The 26,307-nt window shown below is 39.4% G+C and overlaps 1 protein-coding gene across 6 annotated transcripts; it reads left to right on the top strand.

Annotated features, from left to right (window-relative positions):
• Positions 1–1,968: 1,968 nt before the first annotated feature.
• On the top strand, positions 1,969–14,653 carry LOC117296039 (arrestin domain-containing protein 3-like). Of its 6 annotated transcripts, none has more exons than XM_033778896.1 (8): positions 1,969–2,077; positions 3,374–3,527; positions 6,303–6,425; positions 7,923–8,158; positions 11,223–11,405; positions 11,711–11,896; positions 12,105–12,237; positions 13,823–14,653. In XM_033778896.1, exons 2-8 carry the CDS (start codon positions 3,407–3,409, stop codon positions 14,155–14,157), a joined length of 1,317 nt encoding a protein of 438 aa, XP_033634787.1. In that variant the 5' UTR covers positions 1,969–2,077; positions 3,374–3,406; the 3' UTR covers positions 14,158–14,653. The 6 variants fall into 6 exon arrangements, with proteins under 6 accessions (XP_033634787.1, XP_033634784.1, XP_033634785.1 ...); XM_033778893.1 differs by having other exon boundaries at positions 3,371–3,527; XM_033778894.1 differs by lacking the exon at positions 1,969–2,077 and adding an exon at positions 2,754–2,874.
• The last annotated feature ends 11,654 nt before the right edge of the window (positions 14,654–26,307 follow it).

The raw sequence follows: 26,307 nt of genomic DNA, 5'->3' as shown, positions 1-26,307 counted from the left end.
AATCCGTAATAACGGATTGCTAATCCGTAGTAACGGATTGCTAATCCGTAATAACGGATTGCTAATCCGTAATAACGGATTTGAAATTTATTTTTTACTGGCGCTAATGGGCTTCCGTACATATGCGCATTGCCAATGATAATTGTTTTTAAGTGAATCGCCGCCTCTGCAGATAGTTGAATCTAAATATGCCAGGTGCCGATGATGGCCAGCCAAATACCATTGCATAATACAAGTCATCAATTTTGTTTAAACCACAGTTCCGATTTTAGGACAAAATATTATTTGTTTCTTTGCATTGGTGGTATACCGTCGTTAATCGATATGGTAGTTGGTGGCCATGTCACGGTCCCTTTATCAAATAAATAATGTTTTGCAAAAAGGGTTGCCTCAAGTTAAAGGAACACGTTGCCTTGGATCGGTCGAGTTGGTCTATAAAAAGCATTTGTAACCGTTTGTTATGAAATGCATATGGTTGGAAAGATGTTTTAAAAGTAGAATACGATGATCCACACAAACATGCCTCGAAATTGCACGGTTTTCCTTTTACCTCGTCGACTAACGCGGTCAGCCATTTATGGGAGTCAAATTTTTGACTCCCATAAATGGCCGACCGTGTTAGTTCGCAAAGTAAAAGGAAAACCACGCAATTTCGAGGCAGATTTGTGTGGATCATTGTATTCTACTTTTAAAACATCTTCCCAATAATATGCATTTTACAACAAATGGGTACAAACGCTGTTTATAGACCAACTCGCCCGATCCAAGGCAACGTGTTCCTTTAATTGTTTACTTTCATGAGCAGATTTTCCTCGACCCTTTACGTCCCGCACCCACTCCAATTAATTGATTATAGGGCCCAGTTTGATAATATGGTACTTAAATGCTCCTAAATTGCTCTAAACAGTATATGCACTAATAACTAAGAGTAAGTAATTAATAATATATGGGTACGACACTGCTGAGAAAAGTTTAAAATTTAAACTTTTCTGTTTTGAGACCAGTCAGCAGGTTTGAATTCATGCAGTGGACACCATGGTATATTACTCAAAATAATTATTACCGGTAGCATAAAACCTTACTTGGTGATGAGTAATGGGGAGAGGTTGATGGTATAAAACATTGTGAAAAACGGCTCCTTCTGAAGTGAAGTAGTTTTCGAGAAAGAAGTAATTTTCCACGAATTTGATTTAGACCTCAGATTTTGAACTTGAGGTCTCGAAATCAAGCATCAGAAAGCACTGCACAACTCCCTGTGACAAGGGTGTTTTTTCTTTCATTATTATCCCGCAACTTCGACGGCCGATTGAGCTAAAATGTTCACAGGTTTGTTATTTTATGTATATACACCAGGTGAGACTGATCTTTGACAATATTATACCAACAGTGTCCACTGTCCACTGTCTTTGTTGTTTTAGAACGAAGTTTCTCAATATGCGTTGACTTTATCCGGAGTTATGTGCTTGATGTTGTTAATTGTATGTTCTATTAAACATACCAAATAAAATATTGAAGAGAAAACCTTCACCAAATTTGTCCGTCGGAGAAAAGCCAACCGTTTCTCGGTTACCACATGGTTACCATGACTCGCGCCTTTGCGAGCAGACGACGCGTTTAAGCAACCGAAGTATAGTACTCAACCATAGATATAGAATACAGAATATAGATATAGAATGGAATAGTTAGTTTAATTCTATATCTATGTACTCAACACATAGATATATAATAGAATAATAATTCTATATCATGACTCAACATGGCCGACGGCGCGCACAACGAACTTTTGGCGGGGTCACGCAACCTCGCTATGGCCCTTTTCGAAACCACGACTTCGGCTTTGGATTCAGCTTCAGGCTCCGTTCTCTCGTCTGAAGCCCTAAACGTGTACACGAAAAGCACGAGCAAATTGTCAAAACAACCGCGGGGCCAAGCTAGTATTGAGCCGAATCCAAAGCCGAAGCTGTGGTTTCGAAAAGGACCATCATCATGCGCCTGACCCGACCCCGCAAGGGTGTGGTACCACTGCACTGCCGTTGACTAAATTCCATGCTTGGACATACTTGAGGTGCATGGTATGGTGAGTATAATTTTTATACACATAGCCCCATAGCCCCATTGTTTGAAGTGGATTAGCCCAAATGGGGCTACATGAGGGATAACTTTCCGTATGGCGCCACCACTTTTTCACTCATTTTTACAAAAAGGGATATATCAATCAGGTAAATAAGTTCCTATATTATTTTATATCGAATGAAAAAGTGGTGGCGCCATACGGAAACTTTTCCGTTTTGTCTATAGACCTTTTCGCAAATACTGGGGCGCGCGCGTAAAGCTTGTAGTTAGGTGCATTGTGGTCTAGCTGGTATCCAAATTTGATCCATATCTATCCTACAATGCACCTCATTCAACAGTCTGCGCTTGCGCAAGGGTATTTGCGAAAAGGTCTATATAGGCCTATATCTGATATTGCTCCATAGACCTTATCGCAAATACCAATGCGCAAGCGCAGACTGTTGACTGAGATGCATTGTGGGATAGATATGGATCAAATTTGGATACCAGCAAGACCACAATGCACCTTATTCCAAGCTTTACGCGCGCGCCCCGGTATTTGCGAAAAGGTCTATGAAGATGATTTGATAAGTGATAGCGCCCCCTATCGGCAGATGGGCCGTACGTATCATGGGCGCAACCGTATTATAATAATTAGGCCGTGTCCGAAACGGCGACTTCGGCTACAGCTACGGCAAGATCGCGCGCGTCTGCTATTCTTCAACACTGGTAGACGCGCTTAGGAGGTTTAGACCCAGTAACTGGGGCGTACCACACTGTTGACAAAATTCCATGCAGCAATAGTGCGGTGGAGAGGCGTTGGTGAGTATCAGCGTCATACGTCATACGTCATAATGAAAAAGTGGTGGCGCCATACGGAAACTTTTTCTCCCAAATAGTAACCACCTCACGTGATCCATCTAGTGACTAAAGCAGAATGAAACTCAATCTAGCAGATAGTAATTTTGTTTTGAACTTTCGAGGTTGGATGATGATTCTTCGACTCATTTGAATGTTGGAAAAATAATGCACTAGTGATAAGTACCAAAAATCAATCATTTTATGAATGTTTGAGTTTGAGCATAACCAACGACAGGAAAAAAAATTCTCAGCATGATTAAGCCTGATGAAAATACAGACTGTGAGTAAACTGCATAGCTTCTGTCACCGGTGCAGCTTGCACAATCTCGCGGTAAACGTGAATCAAAGTTGGGGACCGAAAACATATGAGGGTCGATAACGTATGACGCTACGATACTGTACCAGCATAAAGATTAACTAAGCCTAACAAGCCATAACATTACTTGTTTTTCTGCAGCAGTCGAGTGTGTGTTGAAACCAGATACAGCACACCATGGCTAAACTACAAAACTTTGAAGTGATTTTTGATGGAGATGTATCCATCTTCAGGTCAGGAGACTACGTTCGTGGTTTTATAAGAATCATTCTTGGAGCACAAAAGAAAGATATCAGAGGTGAGTGAATACATTCCAAGGTGTCTGCAACATTCATGGGTAAGACTGATGAATGACATTCACAGATTTGCACATAACTTAGATGATCTTCAAATCTAGGGAACTCGGCAGACTCCCACGGGGGGATAACAGCAAGGTGGCAACAGCCAATCTGTCTTATACAAACATTGGTTTTTAAACGTCTAGATGATTATGAACTGCACGAATCACCAGAGGAGTTCACCTCAACTTAGCAACATCTACATATATAGTATTTTTCAATTATACTCAGACAACACAAAATTGTAATATTAGCCAGATCATAGAGTATGGCCAGATATGTGATTTACGCCACAGCTTGACACTGCAATTTATTTCAGTCAGTTAATAATAATACCTGCCATTAAATGCAAATAGTAACACTATGCAGAACAACAATTTGTAAAATTAGCAACATGTACCTACAATCAATGGACAACCATCCATGATCCATGCAACACTAGCGGCCACACCAAGGACTACCACGCCCTTACCAAACTGGCCACAACAATTACTTCGCATAAAAAGTAACCACACAAAGGACTACCGCGCCCTCATACCAATGAGGCCACACCCAGGACTTCCCATACCAAATAACCAGGATTACCACGCCCTTACCAAAGTGACCACACCAATATAAACACCGAGGACAACAACCACCCACAGGTGTATTCACACATGAACACTGTGGGGGTCCAATGATCCAAATAAAGTCCTACCCAAAATGTGTTTCCCCAAGTTGGAAAAACGAGGGGGAGGAATAGCCCCGACGAAACCGCCAGGCACACTAAATCTAACTTACCCATTAATTATACCCAATACAAATAGATAAGTGTATCCTAGTCCTAGTAACCCATCAGAAATTCCACAAGTCGGAGAACGAGGGGGACAGGTAAGATAGCCCTACTAAAACACGGATGGCACTATCGTAAGAAAAAATTTACATAACCTTGGCCATTACCACTAGAAATTGCGTGATCCAATTAAACCTACAAATGAAATTTTAAGACCTTTAATATTTTACTGTAATTTTCTGCACAAAACTGCCCTGTACCAGGTGGAGTTAAAGGGGAAGGTGGCGGGCAAAACGGTTTGACTTCGTCAAGAAGCTGTGACAAAGTGACCCTAAGCAAGCGAACTCTCTCCAAAATGTAACCAGTTACCTACCAATATTGTGTCCTCATTGGCTGACACATATAACATGTATAAATAATGACCAATCACTATCCTTCACTACGCCATTGCTGATTGGATGGTGGCCTGCCGCCCCAAAATTGCCAAATATGGCCATAATATGCAAATAAGCCAAACAAGCCAGCGCGGCGGCCAACGATCCAAGCATCAATGCACAAACAAAGGAGAAATGTGATATGGTTTGCTGAGTATAAAGCATTGGATCTTTTAATTGATAAAATGAATTATTCATTCATGGTTCTTTTGTTGTCATTTATGTTTGTATTTTGTTGTTATTATTTGGTTTTGAATTTTTACCATCTAAATAAATTGTTCATACACAAAAGGAAAAAAGTTCATATATGTAGATATTTATTAATTAAAGGATCAATTATAGAATTTGTAAACAAAAAAACGTCTAAAGATCACAGATTTACACAAAACTTACATGGTCTAATGATGATGATCGTAGAAAACATCCCTTTGAAATATTTCTGTCTGAAATGTCATATTTGATGAGTAATGAATAAAACTAATTTCCTGTTTAGAGTTTCTTTCGTTCAGTCAGCATTTTATTAATTTTTGTTTTAGCATGACATCGATTAAAGGAACATTACAGAATTAGTTTTGCTAGCAAAAAAGTTGCTGGCAGTATAATAAGCACATTATGTAATCCACCATATACATCAACTGACAAACCTGTAGAAGTTTGAGATCGATCAGCCATCTGGGTCACGAGAGAATAGTGAAAAACCAATTACAAATTTTGCATTGCATTGCTGCCAAAACAGAAAAGAATAAAATGCTCGCTGAGCGATAAACTCCAAATTTATTTCTCATCAAATATGACATTTCAGACAGAAATATTTCAAGGGATGTTTTCTACTATCATCATCATTAGACCGTGTAAGTTTTATGTAAATCTGTGATTTTCACGATTTTTGTTTCTTACCAATTCTGTAACGCTCCTTTAATAAGCGATGCCATGCCAAATTTTTAATCGTTTTTTCACTATTTACATGTGACCCAGAATCTCAAACGCTACAGGTTTATAAGTTTATGTATGGTGGATTACAAAAAGTGCTTACACTGCAAGCTACTGTTTTGTCAGCAAACATTTATTATGTAATGATCCTTGAAAGACACATTTGGTAATTGTCAAAGGCAAGTCTTCTCACTTGGTGTATCTCAAGATACGCACAAAATAACAAACCTGTGAACATTTGAGCCTCAGTGGTCGTCGAAGATGCGATAATAAAATAATGGAAGAAAAAAACACCCTTGTCACACAAAACTGTGTTGTTTCATGCTTAATTTCAAGACCTCACACGTGAAATACCGAAATAAATTCAAATATTTCACTGAGAAATTACTTCTTTCTAAAAAACTACGTTTCTTCAGAGGGAGCTGTTTCTCACAATGTAATTATACATGTACTATCAACAGCTCTCCAATGTCCGTTACCAAGTAAGTTTTTACGCTAGCAACTCTTTTGAGTAACTACCAGTATACAGTGTCCAGTGCTTTTAAAGTAGGACCTCTAATGTGTTTGAACTAAATTGACATTCACTTTACTGTTTTTAGGTATTAAAATCAAGATTGAAGGCAAAGCAAACACAAGGTGGTCTGAGGGGAGCGGAGATCATAAAAGACACTATTCAGCCAAAGAAATATACTTCAAGGAACAAGTAATGTGCTTTGGAAAAGGTAAGACCATTTATGTTGTTTTGATACACTATCATTTGTAGTTAATTAGACTTCATAGCAAAACTAAAAAAAATTGCATGACCAGTTTGCTTTGGGATTAAAAACTTTTCAAATTGGCATCGAGTTGACCGCAAGTAGTTGGACCCATATTTTCAGTGCGTTCGACATGGTCGGACAATTCCTGACAGGGTGGTGATTTCTGGCCAAGGGAATTTCCCCTACAGCTTCACACCCACGCATGGCCATGGCAGCACTCAGTTCATTCATCCCCTAATAATAAAGTACCAGAATAACCGTGGGATCGAGGTGATGGATACTGCTCCGTGATATGGCAGTGCTGAAGAAACGTCAGGCCTACGTCATAAATATTCACTCAGCACATAAACGTTTCAAGAACGTTCGTCCTGCGTCAGCGCTGCAGTGAGAGACCACCATGGCCAGACATGAGGGTGTATACACAGTATATGTGTTGAGCCAAACTTTTAATTCGAAGGCATAACAAACTCAAAGGTTGACGGCATCAGCCCAAACAAATCTTATTTACCTGTGAGATTGTAAGAAATCCTTGGAGAATACTCGATATTTTGAAAGATATTGTCTATAACAAAAAAAAACGTTTTTAGACGATATTTTGTTAAATTCAAAACCAACATTGATATTTGCGATATTGTTTTTCAATATTGTATCGTGACGCTATTATCATCATATTCCCAGGCTTGTTACCCATGCAGTGTTATTTTCAGTTAGAAAAACAGTTTTTTTTTTTTCCTAGCCACTAATAATTTATCTTGTCAACAATTCTCAGTGTGTACACCCATATTAGACGTTTTCTTTCAGGGGAAACAAAGCGCAATATGGGGAACGCAAACCTGTGCACACTACACAGTGAAATGATATGGTGTGTTAACCTTTTTGGGTTCATCAAACTTAAAAAGATACTCCAGCCTGTCTCTTGGCCACAAAAAAAACCCAAACTTTAAGACAATGTTTATTAGGCATCCTTTTTTCGGTTCGTAAATGCTGTGCTTGTGCATATCCTCCGGCGTTCACTTGTTGAGTAGTCTTTTTTCATTAAAGGCACCGGACACAATTGGTTATTTCTATTGTTGGCATAAAAACTTACTTGCTAACGAGCAATGAAGAGCTGTTTATAGTGTAAAACATCGTTAGAAATGGCTCCCTCTGAAGTAACGTATTTTTTGAGAAAGAGGTAATTTCTCACTCAAATAATAAAAGACGTCGGCCAAGGTCTTTTATTATGCATCTGAAAGCACACCAATTTGTGCGACAAGGGAGTTTTTTGATTCATTACTCTCTTTCAACTTGATGACCAATTGAGCCCAGACTTTCACAGGTTTGTTATGTTATGCATGTGTTGGGATACACCAAGTGAGAATACTGGTCTTTGACAATTACCAAACATGTCCAGTGCCTTTTAAAACATAAACAAATAACTGGCCATGCTTATTTAGTGAAGTTTCTTGTCCAACTTGGCAGATAAGAGAGACCCAGGAGCGTCGAAGGTTTGCATGGAAGCTGGCGAGCATCACTTTCCTTTCACCTTCCAGATCCCCAACGTCCCTCTACCCTACCCGTTCGAAGGCTGCTCTGGCTGGATACGTTACAAGCTCAAGTGTAAAATCGACCGCCCCTGGAAGTTTGATCACACAGTTGAGAGGCTGTTTTCTGTGATAGGGCAGCCCATTGATCTCAACCTGATGCAGATTGCAAGGGTTTGTGAATCGTCTTTGTTTTAAGGGTCTGCTTTCAATTTCACAAGATGCTAGGATTATCCTATTTCGAGTTAGGAATAACCCGTCCAAACTTAGGATGGGTTCAATGCGTCCTACGTCTTCGGATAGGGAACTTTACTCATCCTAAGTTCTAAGTTTGGTGATATCGTAGGTCGGGTACTTTTTGTCACACAAAACACATTTTCCACAGATTTACATTAAACATACACAGTTTGAAGATAATGATAGTAGAAAGCTTCCCTAAATATACTTGCTGAGGTGCTGTAGTTTTTGAGAAAATAAATGAGGAAAACAATATCACCAAAACAAATGTTGTTTCAGTTTTAGCATGTAAAACATGTTTACCATAACTCGGGTTAATACATTTTACAAGCTAAAATAATTTTAGACTCACTGAGACTAAAATTATTTTTGTGTCTCGTTATACCCATTTCTTAAAAACTATGGCACCTCAGTAAGTGATATTTTAATGGAAGCTTTCTACTACCATTATCTTCAAATCTGTGGACATTGTGTTTTGTGTTCTACAAAAAGTACCAAAATCCTTGAATAGATGTTAAATTTGCATCGGGGATGAAGAATATTAACTTTGGTCTTGCCCTTGAACCGATGTGTGTTAGCACTGAATACTCATCGGTGTAGGGGTGAAGCCCAAATTAATATTCTTTATCCACGATGCTAATTTAACATCTAATAAAACATTGCGGTACCTGCTGCTAAAACAAAGAATGCGAACTGCCTATTAGCTACTGGGCTATCTTGATGGTCTAGTTGGTAAGACACTACTCAAGAGTTGCAAAGGTAGTGAGTTTGAATCCCATGAGAGTAATATGCCTGTGATTTGTTCACAGAGCTCTGGAAAGCACCGAGTATACAGTGCTAATAATAATTTAGTTATTGTAGATTTAAATGTATTAAAGACATTGCCTGATGGTCGTGCTCTGTGGTCTGTCACCAGGGGCAGGTTGGTTGCCTCATACTTAGTCTTGGTGCAAGACGTTTCTCGTTTCCTTTTCACACACACACCGCGGCCAATTCACTGACAGCGCGCGCAACGACTCACCTGACTTATAAGTCCACTCACCGCCGGAGAAACGTCTTGGTCCGTGTGCATGTTTGAGTTATGTGACCTCACATACATATTCAACGTGTGGGTCAACAAAATACTACGCACGCGCACAACTTGAAACAGACAAGCGGGCCAGCCTGGTAACTTGCATGCACCCGACATGTTGAGTAAAAACCTTGCTGCATCATGCTACCGCGGGAACCCGGGGATATACAATGTACACACCATGTGCGTTTTGTTGTGCATGCAAAGCTAGGCGATCACTGATCTTTATGTTATAGAGATCAGCGGTTGCGATCGATTGTTAGAGGGAAGAAATTGTCAGTCAATGAAAAAATCCCTATAACAATATTGCTGACCGCATCGGCAAGACTCGAGGAGTCGAGTGTTTTATTTGCGGTTGAGAGAACTTGTAACTTGTATGGGTATATTTGCACATTATGTCGAAAATAAAGAAAGATATCCTGCATGGCTATCGGCACTTTACTATAAAGCACAGTTTTGGGAGAAAATTGTCCTCCATTACATGTCACGTCTAATTGTGGCCAAGTGTGTCGGCAAAGGATATGTCTGACATGTACATGTACCATCTTGTACACATGCACACAGTACACAACCGAATGCCAACGTGGTGTTGTGGCTGGGCTTCTTATCTTCGCGAAGACGTGTCAAATTACTCAGAGGCTTAGATATAATGGTGGTCGACCACCGGTTGATTTTGACCAAGCTGTGTGAGTATGATACGGAAGTTTCGGGTGTAGTGTTTAGTTTTTTCTGCATAAAAAGTACTTTCAGGCACTGTGACCCTATAATTATTTGTACCTACAAAGTTACCATTTGGACTAAGACTAAAAATGCCAGAAAATCCCATGTTCGTGTACATGGATCTATTTTTGTTAGCTCTGTTGCTAATAAACATCCTCGTTCATAACATTTTAAGATTCCATTCCCCTCAATTAATTGCACTTACAAAAATTCTCAAAATCTTCCCTAAAAAACATATTTTAGGGCAAACTAAAATTCGCACATCGTTCAGCAGCAATCATGTTTACAAAAATTAAAAGACGAACGTAAATATACAAGCCCTACACACCAACATACGAGGAAGCCTGGCTGTTTCTGGTTGCGTTGCACCGAAGACGTACAGATACCAGACTGTGGGAAATTATGCTGAAACTGCTACGTCAGAGTAATGCAGGCCTAGCGCAGCACGGCATGATTGGAATGTGCTCGGAATTTCCCGAGCGATCAGCACACGGACCAAGACGTTTCTCCGGGGCGGTGAGTGGACTATAAGTCAGGTGAGTCGTTGCGCGCGCTGTCGGTGAATTGGCCGCGGTGTGCGTGATAAGGAAACGAGAAACGTCTTGCACCAAGGTGACAGTTGATTTGGGTCGATAACACGAATCAGTTAAAGTGTAACCCTCAACTTGAACGTGGTCGTTCGGCCTTGTGATGTCCAGTGATATCTCAATTTAAAAACAAAGTGGATTCAAGTAAATCGTAAAAAATAATAAGGGAATCAGTGTGTGGTGAAGAGGTTTTCAACTAGTGGTTTAATCCCAACGAATCCTGGTTCTTGATAATTTTACCGAGACGAAGTCCGTACGTGTGTGTTTTCCGGTTCCGTTCGTGCACATGCGCGTATAGTCTTGGTGCACATTCACTGGTTTTCCTTTCACACTCAGCGGGGCCAACTCAATGACAGCGCCTGCATCGCCCGTAGCAAGAAACGTCTTGCATCAAGACTAGCGCAAACAACTGCTTATAAACACTCATTATCTCCCCCCCCCCCCACACACACGTGACGCGCTCTCCACCAGTTGGAATATCGAAACTGTCTGGATATTTATGAATGATTTTTTTTTCTTTTTTTTCTTAGTACCCACAATATTGGGATTAATCACAGACAATTAAAACAAAATGTATTCATGTTAATCGTAAAATTAATTATTATTATTTTTTTTTTTTCAGTACCCACTACAAGGGAATGATTCAAAGACTGTCTGCTGCTGGTGCTGTGCATCTGGTCCCATTTTAACTCGAGCATCTACTGATAAGGCTGCATACGTACCTGGAGAGACGATCTTTGTGTCTTGCAATATAGAAAACAACAGCAACAGAAACATTGTTGATCTTAATGCCAAACTCATTCAGGTAAGCTGTCTCGACGGCCTTGACCAAAATGGCGGCTAAACTACGGCTATTGCTAGATTTCTACACAAATGTACGTGACTCTCCTGAAAACGATGCTCTGTGATCTTAATTTTTGTTTCTTTTCAAAAACTTGACAACTAATGAAGCTGAAACTTCTAAACATCTTCATTCACAGTGAGTAGGGATACATGTCATGGCCCAAAACTTGATCTACAAAAGGTATCAAACCCCTTTACGATTTACAACAACCGACACTTAAATTTTCAAGTTCTGAGTCTGAGTCATTATTTGCTTTGTCTCAAAAGAGGGTGACTTTCCACTCAACTAAAGGACACACTCGGAAAAGAAGTAAAACAATGGTCCATATAAAGGGGCCTGGATGCGGGCCAGGAGAGACGGCAACGATGGCCTGGAGCCCTCTATTGATACCGGCCATACCTCCGACAGGACCACAGGGTTGCAACATCATCAGGATTGAGTATGAAGTAGAGGTAAGGTCAGTCTTGTTGGTGATATAGTCAGGTTGGTGTAGTTAGCCATTATTATTTTATATTTTGAATTTTTTTAAAAACCTTATGTATGGTGTCATGGCTGTGTCTACAGCAGTTTGGGCGCAATACAGGAGGGTTACCTCCTGTGTTGTTGTACAAATGGAAGTAAAACAATTATGTCCCAACTTGTTTTGATTTGTGTGTTTAGGTTGAGGGTGATGTTTCAGACACTCCATTTGATGCTACTGTGAAGCTGCCAGTTACCATAGGAACAGTGCCTTTGTATCAGCATTACTCGCCACAACCTAATGATGTTGTCACACAACAACCCTCAGCCAATGGTAAGGCAAACTTTTCTGTTGATCCGATTGTGGCAGGTAATTCTGTCCCCCAAGAGACTTTGTCCCCCATTACGGCAAACTGTGTACAAACTTTTTCTGATAGCGCCCTCTTTTGAACCACTTTCATTCAGCCCATGTTAATGTCCTGTGTGGAGGAGAGATTCAGGCGGACAGCATTCCCTGGGGCATCGACATCATCGCTTACAAACTTGTTTTTCACTTTGCACCCCCACATCTTGGCAGAGCCCGTCTAGCTTAACTGGGTGGTGTCGTGGCCGAGTGGAGAAGAGCATGGGGATGTGGGTTCGAATCTCGGTCGCGACACTTGTGTCCTTGAGCAAGACACTTAACCATTGCTTTTCTCAAAATAGGTACCTGTGAGGGCAGAGATGGTTTATGTGAATGTTTTAGCTTGGAGCGCAGTAACACGCAGCACCAGCTGTATGCTCCCCAGGGAGCTGAGATGGTTGAAGGAGAGAAACAATGGCTCAGTTACCTGCCGCCGATTTTACGATGCTAAGATTAATCCTATATACATGTATAGGATACGTTCACTGCATCCTAACATCTTCGGATACGGAATTTAACTGGTCCCAAGTGATAGGATTAGTCCCAAAGTAGGAAGAGTTTGGTGAAACGGACGGCAGGGGTTGTAATGTCAAATGCGCTTTGATATGCCCTTTGGGCTATGATAAACACAATATAAAAATTGATTCTTTAATTATTATTAACTCTGACTTCAAAGAAATAATATTCTTGATATTTATGACATTATGTGTACTGCTGTTCAAATTAGCTGCTTTAATTGGGCATTCTTTCACAAATAGCTGTAGTACACAGCCTGAACAACTGTCGTCACACTTCAAGGCTCGTGAATAATACCAGAAACTAGCCCAACTGCCAGACTGCATGTGGGGATCTTTACAAATGTTACTTTGACCTCAATACCAGAAACTAGCCTAAAGGCCCGATCCCACTGCAGCGATAACGATAACGATAACGACGCAAAGAGAACACATTCCATTGGTTGGATGAGCGTGTGCATATTCTGTGTGGAGCAAATCGACCAATAGAAGCGTTTTCTTTGCGTTGTGATCGCTATCGTTTTCGTTATCGCTGCAGTGGGACCGGGCCTTAACTGCCTGACTGCATGTAGGGGTCCTTACAAATGTAGCTTTGACCTTGGTTTTGTTTCACCTGGAAATTTGCAGTCAAATCACATGTACATGTACGTGTTGTACATACAAGTTTAAAATAATGAATAAAACAATGCTATATGATGCACCAGTGCACAATATAATGCACAGGTAAGCTGCATGCCTCAGGTCAAAAGTGCAAGCTGACACTACATCACCTCAAAACAATCTTCACACAGCTATGGAAAGCTAACCTCAAATCACGTGAATCCAATGAACAAATTGTATATCCAATGAAATCATTGTGCCTAGCCTATAAGACCAATGCCTGTCTGTATCATTGCGGATGGGGAACAGTCCGTAGATGTACATAGTACACAACAGTAACTTTGAAGAGTCCATGCTGTGTTTGATTCTTATTTGATTTCCTTTATTTTTCACTTACTCAGAACCGCCTCCTCCGAGCTACGAGCTGGCCATGGATGGACTCCAGGAGATCCCAAGCAAGAGCGGCTACGACTACACATTCGGTAAACTCATGTACGCCCCTCAATACCCAACCTACAGCATGCCGGCCCATCAACCTACATGGGATCCAATGCACCCCCCTCAGGGTGACCCTGCTTCATACCCGGGAGTTTCACCCGGGTACCCACCCCCTGGTGCCTCTGGGTACCCCCCACCTCCGGTTGGGTCTGGGTACCCCCCACCTCCGGGTGGGTCTGGGTACCCCCCACCTCCGGGTGGGTCTGGGTATCCACCCCAAGATGAACCAAAATATTAATAGAGTTCCAAATAACTCTCTTGAAAACCCATCAACTGTGAAATTTTAATATAAACGTGTGGGGTGGTGGACTTTCTGTATCTCTTTTGTGTTAAATTTCAAACCACAATAATCTGTGTGTGAGTTTTGTAAAACTACTCGGGGAAATCTGATTGTTTCCATGTTTCGAAAGACACGTTCGCAGAGAGTGGAACAGTTCTGATTTCACCTTTTCATATTAGTATATTATGTAGTATGCTTACTCTCCTATTCCCATTTTAAGTTTGGATTGATAGGCGTTCGAGTCACAGTGGTTAGGTTCACTTTTATTAATCCTGGCCATCTTAGAATGGGCTGGTTGTGTCTGTTTTATAATTGTCTTGCTTGATTTGCCAGTGCTGTGTTCAATTCCATCATTGGTTTGCAAGTTCCAGGCGTCACATGGTTTTTGGGTTTTTTTTTTTACATTTGTTTTTTCTTATAATGTTCTATTTTTGCGGTAATATTGTATCTTGTACTCTTTGTTGAAATCCTGGCAGAAAAAAAAAAAATAATAATAACAATAATAATAATAACAATAATAATAAATCCTAATAATGAGATTAATTATGTGTATTTGTTTGCGGTAACACCATGTGTGTATCTACTTGCCAGGTAAAGTTGTTCATTTGTTCTCTTAGTATATATTTAAAAAATTGACTGACTACTTCTACCAAATATTCCTTATAACAGTCAGGTTTTAAAAAATAAATATATTGTATAACATATACATAAATTTTAACACAAGGCACAGTTGAATGAGCTTAAACAGTTAACACTTGGAATGGTCCTACCTCCTTTTTGCTATGAAGTATCAATTGAAACTTGTATATCAAATATTTCCACTGACATGCAGATTCATGTAAAAGGAATTTAACTCATGATTGTGACACCAGTTCCAGTTGAATGAGCTGAAACAAATCAAAATAACAAAGAGGTTTTACAAGACAAATGGTACCCAAAGCGCTTATTTTATACATTTATTAATTATCCCAACCAATGATTCAAAAAGTAGAAAAGGAAAAAAGTAGTAGTAAACAATGTTTTCTTGTTTTGGTAAACAAACTATTCAAAGTTTAGTGACAGTATATACACAGTATAGTGCACATCTCTTTGTTTGTGTTTAAGAGTAATATATTAATAGCTAGGTACCAATGTTAAAGTAAGAGGAAAAAGTATAGCAAGATCTATCAATGTTAAAGGAAGTGGACACTATTGGTAATTACTCAAAATAATTACTAGCATAAAACTTTACTTGGTAATGAGTAATGGGGAGAGGTTGATGGTATAAAACATTGTGAGAAACGGCTCCCTCTGAAGTGTCATAGTTTTCGAGAAAGAAGCATTTTTCCACGAATTTGATTTTGAGACCTCAAGTTTAGAATTTGAGGTCTCGAAATCAACCATCTAAAAGCACACAAATCATGTGACAAGGGTGTTTTTTCTTTCATTATTATCTCGCAACTTCGACGACCGATTGAGCTCAAATTCTCACAGGTGTATTATTTTATGTATATGTTGAGATACACCAAGTGATAAGACTGGTCTTTGACAATTACCAATAATGTCCACTGCCTTTAAAGTGCAGTACTTTGCAGTCGAGTATACTGCCGATTATTAGGGTGATCAAATAGTACGCAGGATAGTACTTAAAGGCACAGGATACTATTGGTAAAAAGGTAGAATTGGCACCAAGCAAGTTTTTATGCTTACAATTATTTTGAGTAATTACCAATAGTGTCCAGTGCCTTTAAGTACTGTCCCTGAGTACTGTTTGATGGCCCTAATAACTGGCAGTACTGGATAATCGACTGAAAAGTCCACTGCTTTTAAAATTCTTACTGCGTTTCAGTTGGTAACAAAATTAGCATCATAAAAATGTTTAGGTCATTAGATTTAAAACTTGTAAATGTTTTTTAGCATTTATTATACCAATGCAGCTTTTCTGTATATTTTGCAATACTTTATTTTGTTAAGCCTACTTCGTGGCTTTGAGAGAGAGGAGTCACTCAGTTTCTGTTCAGATTTTAAAACAACTTTTACAAAGTCTATGTTTTCTGAAGTAAAACATATACTCTTTTAATTTTCATTTTCTGAATTTAATTTTTTTAAAGCCATTATAAACTTTTGGTACAGAATTCTTTTTACAAATAATTTACAGGGTTTACTGAAAGACTTATCTTGAAATATTATTCCATAAAATGCTTTACTTTTTGAGAAAACATTAAACAATATCAATTCTCGATAGCGAGAATTACTGATTTATTTATAACACGTCATGACACGGCGAAACGTGGGGAAACAAGGGTGGGTTTTCCCGTTATTTTCTCCCGACTCCGATGACCGATTGAGACTTAATTTTCACAGGTTTTTTATTTTATATATAAGTTGTGGTACACGAAGTGTGGGCCTTGACAATACTGTTTACCGAAAGTGTCCAATGACTTTTTATGCCCATTTTGGCAACGCTGAAGGGTCATGGTGTTGCCAATTGTCTTTCCTTGTGTGTTTTTAATCCGTCAGTCTGTGTGTGCAATTGTTGTCCGAGCGATAAACTCGGGAAAGACTTGTCATTATCCAAACTTCAAAAATTTGTATTTGGATCCCCTCAGGTCTGTAGCCTCATGATTATGGGCGGCCAAAAGGGCCAAAAGCTAAATAAAATAAAAACTTACTATATTTTTTAAAACTAACATAAAAAACGAAAATTACAGAACAATTACAGTTAATTAAAGATAAACAATAATACCAATAATACCAATAATAAACAAACGAAATTTATGTGTTGATCGTAAATACAGAGCACCAAAAGTTTAAAATGAATAAAATAAAAATAAAATAAAAAACAGCATTATATTGTTAATTTAGATTAAAGGGAAAAGATGAGCAATTAGTCAAAACTTGAAATAAAATGAAAAACTATTAATCCACTAGAAAAAAATATTACACTAAATATAAAAAAAAGTTATAATAAAAACATGTTTGTCCCTTTAAAAATAAATACACGAAATGTTTTTAAATTAACAGTAAAAGAAAACTATCAAAAAAAATAATCCATTAGAAAAAAATGACACTAAATTACAAAAAATCATTAATCATAAAAGAAATGTTTGTCCCTTAAAAATAATTACACGAAATGTTTTTAAATTAACAAGAAAAAAACCTATCCAAAAAAATAATCAATAAGAAAAAAAATTCACTAAATAAAAAAAAAGTTAATTATAAAAATTGTTTGCCCTGAAAAATAATTACACGAAATGTTTTTAAATAAAAAATACAAAATTAATTATCCTTAAAAAAAACTACTCTTTATATATTTTTTTAATTCTTACCTAAAAACCACCAACGTAAAAAAAACGAAACAAACATTGAGGGCGTCAAACTAAAGACAAATTGTGTAAAAGACAAATTGTGTAAAGGACAAATTTTTTGTAAAGGACAAATTTTGTAAAGGACAAATTTCAGAATCAACGAACAAAAATTTTTATGAACTGACCATTAATGAACATAGAGGGCGCACATTGTGGCAAGTCGCGAATTTCTTTTCCCAATGACTTTGTCCAAGATTTTCCCATTGGCTGCAAGACAGCATCATTCATCGTACTCGCCGGGCCAGTGTTCCCCTATTATTAAAGCTTTTATCATGTTATTAGAATAGCTCTATGGGTTGAAACATGTGATTTCATGGAGCCATAATTAAAATAAAATAAAAACTTTTATTTTACATGGGTAGGTGTACATATTCATGTACAGTCCATGTATGGTGGTGCAATAAAAACCAAAGATCGTACGATCATTGATAAAAACCTGTGCTTTCAAGGCTGATCATGTGTGTGAGAAAAGCTCTTGTAAATTCGGGAATTCCCCAGGAATGTTTTTTTTCTTAAAGTACACACAGCCCAGCCTGCACTGGAGCCCCCAATTTCATGGCTCTGTTTACTGTGCGTATCGACGCTTGTGGAAGCAGGGATTGGACCCCATAGATATAGAATAGAATAACTAGATCGGCCGCGCGTACATACGCGGGTTCTGGCATGGGGGCCGCCATTGCCTATCTCCCGTGTACATTTTCTGTGCGTTGCCGTCAGCACGTGACTTTTTGCCGTCAGCACGTGACATTTAGCGCGTCAAGGCCTATCTCCCGTGTTAATTTTTGCGCGTCGCCTTTCGAACGTGAAATTTTTACCGCGTCCATAGCGAACAAAAACTTTTTCTACACAGGCAATGGCGTGTATGTACGCGCGGCCGATCTAGTTATTTTAATTCTATATCTATGATGGACCCTTCCCATGAAATATGCTAATTACATTCACGCATGCGTACAGACCCTGTTGGTTGGCAAACGCCATAGAGTTGTGCACTATAAGCAGATGCGCAATCGCGTCTCCGTCACGCACCCATTAACCGTGTACAAAACAGCGCGATGTTCCCCTCATTTTGCCAATCAAAACGTTAGTGCGCACGCGCTACGTGCAGTTTACATATTTCATGGGAAGGGTCTCTTCTGCGCTTATGTCATTCAAGCATGTTAACAAGATAGTGGGGAATTTCGGCACGTGCGCATTCGTACTCTACGCGTTAGCAGCTGCTCACCGTAAGCAAAGAATCAACGCTTTGGAAAATACGAAATTATTTGCTTTTGTCAAGCATTTTCACAGGTTAGCGGGGCTTTTGGTTTGTGCCCATGTGCACTTCACGTTGAGCATTTAGGGTCTATGAAGGTGCAATTAAGTAAAACTCGTGCTGAAAGGATTGAAAGAAATTGTGTCACTGATCTCTTGTGTTTTGTAGTCTTGTAATCATGAGCGACAGAAGTGGTTATAACCATGAGTTAACCAAGGGGAATTTCATCGCGACACTTTCATAGTACGTAGCTTTAGTCGCACTATAAACCAAGTGGGTTGAAAAGCAGAAGGCGCGACTCGACTAAGCAATCAAAATCCGCAATTTCCCATGAGTTGTTCAAAAAGATATGGTTACGACTACGTTCCTATGGTGTTGTGATAATACTTACGAAGGACTTGTACAAGTCTACACTCATGCTTTTAATATTATGCTTAAGTAAGCCCATTGTATGTCACACAACCAGGACCCAATTTCATGGCTCTGCTTTCTGTAAGCACAGAATCGGCGCTTGCGGAAGCAGGGAATTCTGTGCTTACGGCAAGCCTATTTCACAGGTTAGCGGCGAATTTTTGCTTCTACGCATGCGTACTCCACGATACTAGGCATTCTATGCTTACAAGGCTAGCGCAGAAATTCGGAGCTTGCAAGTAAGCGGGGAATCGAGATCGTAAGTGCAGAATTCGGCGGTAAGCAGAGCCATGAAAGTGGGCCCAGATCTACAGTTGCTCATGTGTTTCAACTTAACAAAAAGTCTCCAACCTTATAACAATGGTTGTTCCAAGCTACGCAGCTACTCAGATACGCTTAGGTTTCAAGATACGCTTACTTTCCTTCAAGTTACGCTATAATATAAAAACGGTGTACATAGCCCGAGTCAAGCTACGCTTACATTCCATATGCAGCTATGTTTACTTTCCAAGACAGCTACGCTTACGTTCCAAGATATGCTTACGTTCCAAAAGATATGGTTACGTTCCAAGCACGCAGCTACGCTTTACATTCCAAGACACATTTAGGTTCCAAGTTACGCTACAATATCAACAGGTACGCTTTCAATCCGAGTCGATAGGCTCACGATTCAAGGTTTGCAGCATCACTTACGTTTCAAAAAACGATCTAAAAAAGGTCTATGGACACTTTTGAATCCCTCAAGATTCCCTTCCCCCAAGATTAAAAAATCTTTTACTGTGAATACTAACAGGGCCCACCTTCATTTGTTAGCAAAATACTGCTAACAAAATTTCTTCACTATCAACAAATTTAGTCGGGCACCAGTCATAAGTACGGAAGCTTAAAGTGACCTTCCGAGTTGCCACGTTTCCGAGATATTTTATCAGGAAAAGACGGAATACCGTGATAATTCAGACGTGTTCCGAGTAAGTATCAAACAGAAAGACGTCTTTCCCTGATACCGTATCTCAGAAAGACGTCTTTCCCTGATACCGTATCTCAGAAAGACGTCTTTCCCTGATACCGTATCTATGAAATCCGTCTTTCCTTGAAACCGTATCTCAGAAAGACGTCTTTCCCTGATACCGTAGAACGGAAAGACGTCTTTCCAGGAAAACGTATTACGGAAAGACGTCTTTCACCGATACCATTATCTCAAAAAGACGTCTTTCCCTGACACTGTATCTCAGAAATCCGTCTTTCCCTAAAAACGTGTCTCAAAAAGACGACTTTCCTTGATACCGTATCTCAGAAAGACGTCTTTCCCTGATACCATATCTCGGAAAGACGTCTTTCCCTGAAACCGTATCTCAGAAAGACGTCTTTCCCTGAAACCGTTTTACGGAAAGACGTCTTTCCCTGATACCGTATTACGGAAAGACGTCTTTACCCGATACCGTATCTCAGAAAGACGACTTTCCCTGATACCGTATCTCGGAAAGACGTCTTTCCCTGAAACCGTATAACGGAAAGACGTCATGCCCTGATACCGTATCTCAGAAATCCGTCTTTCCCTGATACCGTATTTCAGAAAGACGTCTTTCCCTGATACCGTATCTATGAAAGACACCTTTCTCTAATACCGTAGCTCAGAAAGACGTCTTTCCCTGATACCGTATAACAAAAAGACGTCTTCCCCCGAAACCGTATCTCAGAAAGACGTCTTTCCCTGATACCGTATCTATGAAAGACACCTTTCTCTAATACCGTATCTCAGAAAGACGTGTTTCCCTGATACCGTATAACGGAAAGACGTTTCCCCCGAAACCGTATCTCAGAAAGACGTCTTTCCCTGATACAGTTTCATGTTTCATGTTTCTTGTTTAAAGTTTCTTTCTTCTATATCTGAGTTATGCAAGTTATTTTTTACAGACTTTGTGGCAAATTTATAAAAATGTGATATCAAAGGTAACTTGCTTACGTCATAGTCTTTGGCTGTTAATTTTAGAAAAAAAATGTGTGTAGTATTTTGTCTTAAGGGAAAGCAATACTAGTATTAATTATAGGACACAATAGAAACTGCGGTGTACAAATAACAATTATACTAGGCTAAAAGGTAAGGGAAGAAATATTTGAATCTGAACAAATATTTTAGCGGGAGTGCAGTTGGCAAGTGAAAATGTGGTTTTTCCAATTTACTGATCTAAATTTATCATTCATTGTTGTGATCTCTCGTTATTCGACTGTTCGTACCACAATTATGGGCAAGAGTACCGGTAACTCACAAAATGGGAATTATACTGATGCTTTGTAGTGCGTCATTCCATGGGACTCCTAAACCATTCCTCCTGTTGAGATGAAACAGCACATGTGTGGAAAAAGTGTCGACATCGAATAAGATGCCACTTTCGTTGTAATTGCCCATTTTGTTTCTAACGAAATATTGAAACAAATTGAACTGAGCAAATCTTTTCCGGAGTCATGTTAACACAACTTTAATGCAAAGAAATACAGCCATCTAGTAAGATTATGAATATTTTTGTATTAACCTTATAAAGTAAAAAATTGCTTTTTTTACAAAGTTATATTTTTCCTCAGATGTTTAAATACATTTTATGAGAAGTTTGTTTAAACCAACCAACTGAACGTATTATGCAAGTTGTGAATGTCGTCAGTGATAAAACGGTAAAAGAAGTGCACGCTGTAGATATTGTTCAATATTGTTATGTGCAATGAAACATGTCAATGTAAAAAAAATGTATGAAGGGAGACATACAATAAAGACAGGCACCTTCAGGCACCCGGAATTCTTGATGACTTGTTTGTTTGTTGTTCATTGAAATCGCTTTGGGTATTCGTTTGACTTATTCTTCGTGTTCTATTTTCTGTTTTAAGCGCGCCGTTTATCCTTATGCGAAAGCCTACTTTTTATAGAAGAGATCGCAATAGTTGCAAGTAAACTGATAAATTGCTTCGTTTAAAGCCCCCCCCCCCAATTGTTATGCTATTATATCCGCGTATAACATTCAAACACAATTTAGACCCTACACAGTCAAAAACTAATATTTCCTGATATTTTGAATTCCAAACAAATTTGACTGTGTAGGGCCTATTGTTTTGTTTGAACGTCATGCGTGGATAGATTTGAACCGAGGGGTGGTAAAATTCTCCACATGTTACCAAATACGGTCATATTTGTTTTTCTTCAATGGGTACATTAGGCCAAGATTCTGTAATCCTCACCCCTGGTCTACGGTACTACACAGGCCCGTAGACTCCCATTGGCCAGACCATAACCACTTCAGAGTATTGAAAGACAGCAGCCCCAGGGTGCCTCAATAGCTTAGTGCAGTAATGGGATCCGTGTCTTGTGTCAGGGTCTCTTTGTGTACCCCTTTAGTCGCCAGAGCTTAAACAGGTTGTAAATAAATCCAACTGGCCCACACAAACAACCATCCTCTAGCATGTAATGACTGAATATTATATCTTGGCATAGGGGTCATGACCTTAAAACTAAGTGGTGATAAAAATCTCGGTTACTTGGTTTGGGGGCTTGCGGCTCGCAAACGTGACAACTTTTTCTGAACTCACGGGGAACTTTGATAACGCATTGTAAGATGTCTTTCAAGTCAACACTACCTTTAAAAAGTTACAAAAATAAAAAACGAACAAAGTTTACTATGCCACTAAGCTGAAGTATCAAGTCATCGCCGAAAGGACCCCTCATAAGACTCGGGATCCCTTAACTTCTTGTGTAATGTCCAGTCCGACAATCGAGGGTGGCGGGCACCAGCGATTTCCAAACCTTGAATGATTTAAATCTATTCTTCGTAAAATTATGTATAGCTAGGCCTATACAGTTTATAGGCTAGCCATAGAAAAGGACAGTTCACAATCTGGAGAAGCTGCAGTGCCAGGAGTTTGGTAAATGTAAAGACTGCATGTGCCCTAAAAACACGACTTCATTTTTAATTTTTTATTTAGGGTGTAATTTTTTTTTTTAATATGTGGATTCTTTACGGGCAAAGAAAATGACTGATACCGGTCTCCAGTGGTCACTTCTAAAGTGCCTCAACAATGCAAAAATAAACCTTATGTAATACTAGGTAGGCCTATGTGTAATAACACTCCTCCTGGGAGTTATGCTTTAATAGTCGTGAAGTGTGGTAACGGGGTAAAGTGGTTAGACTGCTAAACTTTCAATCACAAGGTTGTAGGTTCATATCCCAGCTAACTGCCGAATTCACCTTGCCTCAAATAAGTATTATCGTCTAGTTGCTAATTGATTGATTAGTGCAATATTATAATCATAGACGTTAAACCAAGGCAGTATTAAAGAGACTTGGCTTTTGCCAGCTTGGTGTTTGTATCCCCTTTAGATTTGCGGAGTTCCGTTGTTGGGAAGATCTTCTAAACAAAAGAAAAAAAAACATGGTCTTCCTCCATGTTCTATCCGAGATTTGCAAGACCAGACACTTGTCCCCCGGAACAATCTATTGATAATTGTATTAAATAAGCTGGACGTCACTGGGCAACAGAGGGCGCATTAACCTTTGACTTTTGCTCGACTGCACAAAGCACATGTTCTTGAGTTTTGTATGTCGCACTTTGCTTAGCAATCAAGATTGATATTGAGAAACGAAACACAGGAAAGGGAGTCACTAAATTCACAGGTCAAAGTAAGAGCGGAATATTTATTTGTTTTCTTAACATGTAAGTTGCGCACAATTAACAACTTTGGCTAAACGAACTAACTCAACAATGTATTAAACGGCCCGACTTGGTTGACAGTTTTAGGTGTTTATTAATGATGGAGAAAAATCAAGGGAATCGGTGATGACGACTGTTAATCGTGGAGTCCCTGAACACTGCTCGACGTCGCTTGACTTGCCAATGCTACGATTATGATCCCTCCCCAAACGAGATAAATTATGTCAGTAAGTCGACTTATTGTTTGTGAGTCGACTGAAGCGATGAAACAAGTCAACATTGCGAGAAAAATTTACTTTGCTAACTCAATGAGTGGTACGGCTCCGTTCTAACTTTCCCATAAATAACACTTCTATATTGTACACCTGCATGAATTTAAGCCAATAAAAGCACAACATGTAGAAACCATGCAGTTAATAAATGAAAGCAAGCTGGACTGCGTCCTTTTCTGGCTTCAAACTTGCAAACTCTCTTCACACAAAATTTACATAAACAATTAAATAAATGAAACTAAAAAGGGCAAGCTCTGTTTCGGCTTCAAAGTTTTAAAAATAGTTCCATTTTGTTGAGTTTCCTTGCTGTTAATGTTTACAAAATATTTAAATCATATCGATGATCGCCAAAACTCTTGTGTACAACGCCAGTGCTTCGTCAGCGGTAGTGGGCATTTCAAAATTGTCAATGTTCTGTCCTACTATTTCTGTAATAACTTGTACAAACTGCTCACTGCATCCGTATTGAGGATACCTTCTAGAGTACTGAGCTTCAACTACATTTATTTCATCTAAACTATGCAACAAAGGCTTCAGTCGATCAGTCATCCCAAATATTTCGGGTGTGTGGTACAGTAAGTTTGGTTTACCGGATGGACACTCATTGTGGAAGTTCTGACGCCGAATAGAATGATTGTTCCATAAGTACACCGCTTGGTTTAGTTCGTTTTGCAGTAGTGAGGTAAAGCAAAACCGTACACTTTCGATGTGTATTACATTCGTATTGTCAAATATTCCTCTGTCCCTCATATCTCTAAAAAAGTTGATCCAGAAATGTACCAGCATACGTCTTAGTTGAGCCCAGAAACACTCTATTCGTTGGTTGCTGGTAGATCGGCCGTACATGAAACTTTGCAATCCTGATAACTCATCGTCATGACCTGTTCGAAGCGCTATCTGCAGTGTTCGGACAATGCTGTTTTCGGTCCCTCGATCACACCTCAGTATTGTCGGCACGCCCCTTGCACGTTTCACCTGCTCCAAAAAGAATCCAGCTATGTATTGTGGGTTGTTGTTGCTCGGACCGACGTAGAGCCACAGGACCTTGCGCGAGAAGCCATCGATGGCACCATGTATTGCGAATCCAAATTGTTTCAGTTTGTCATAACCATCAATGTGCCAAATATGATTTGGCCCACTACAAAAATATTGTCTCCTCAAAAGTCGCCCACGTGATCTCATCCGAACTCCTTCGGGGTCGAGAATGCCAAGAAGTTGTCTTGTGATGTTCTGAGACACCCGGAGACCATAGTGATAATTGAGTCTATGCCACATCAGGCGATAACCAAGTAACCTACCGCTGCCTCTCAGCTCATTTCTCAAAGCAGCAACCAGTTCATGGGCGGGAGCATGTTGGCTGTGTATCCGCAGTCCCATAGACCATAGTAACCTGCGCAAATGCCGGATGCTTAGACAAATCTGGTGATGAAGAGCCAAGACAGAGCAAATTTGTAATGCTGTATAACCGCTTTGAAAATAGTGTGCTATGAGTTGCTCTCTGTTGAGACCCCGTGCGATGAAGTCGCCATGATTTCGAGGTGCAGGTACCTCCTGTACGAGCAGTATCACAACGACCTTCAAACAAAAGAAAAAGAATTCTACAACCTGAACATTTTCTCTGCCAGTAGCATGAAAGGTTCTAGTATATATTGTAAAATACCATAGTAATATATAACTTAACCTTGATCAACTGTTGCTTGACATGTAATTTTAACTTGGGATTGTTGGCAATGGGGTTTTAAATCAAACATTTCCGAAATAATATGATTAAATGTTATTTCAGCGTACTTACCAATTGGAAAAACATGATGAATGACGACTCTGAAGGAGGTATAGAGACTCCGAAATGGTGGGTTCTTGACTATGATCACAGTTACGCTTAAATATGAGTTCAACGTGGCTAATATATCTTAGAGAGACGTCTTTCAAAGATAAGGTATCGGGAAAGACGTCTTTCTGAGATACGGTATTAGAGAAAGGTGTCTTTCATAGATACGGTATCAGGGAAAGACGTCTTTCTGAGATACGGTTTCAGGGGAAGACGTCTTTCCGTTATACGGTATCAGGGAAAGACGTCTTTCTGAGATACGGTATTAGAGAAAGGTGTCTTTCATAGATACGGTATCAGGGAAAG

This window comes from Asterias rubens, chromosome 10 (assembly GCF_902459465.1).
Source record: "Asterias rubens chromosome 10, eAstRub1.3, whole genome shotgun sequence".
NCBI classification, from domain to species: Eukaryota; Metazoa; Echinodermata; class Asteroidea; order Forcipulatida; family Asteriidae; genus Asterias; species Asterias rubens.
Note: the sequence above shows the minus strand (reverse complement) of the source record. Positions and strands in the feature narration are given on the sequence as shown.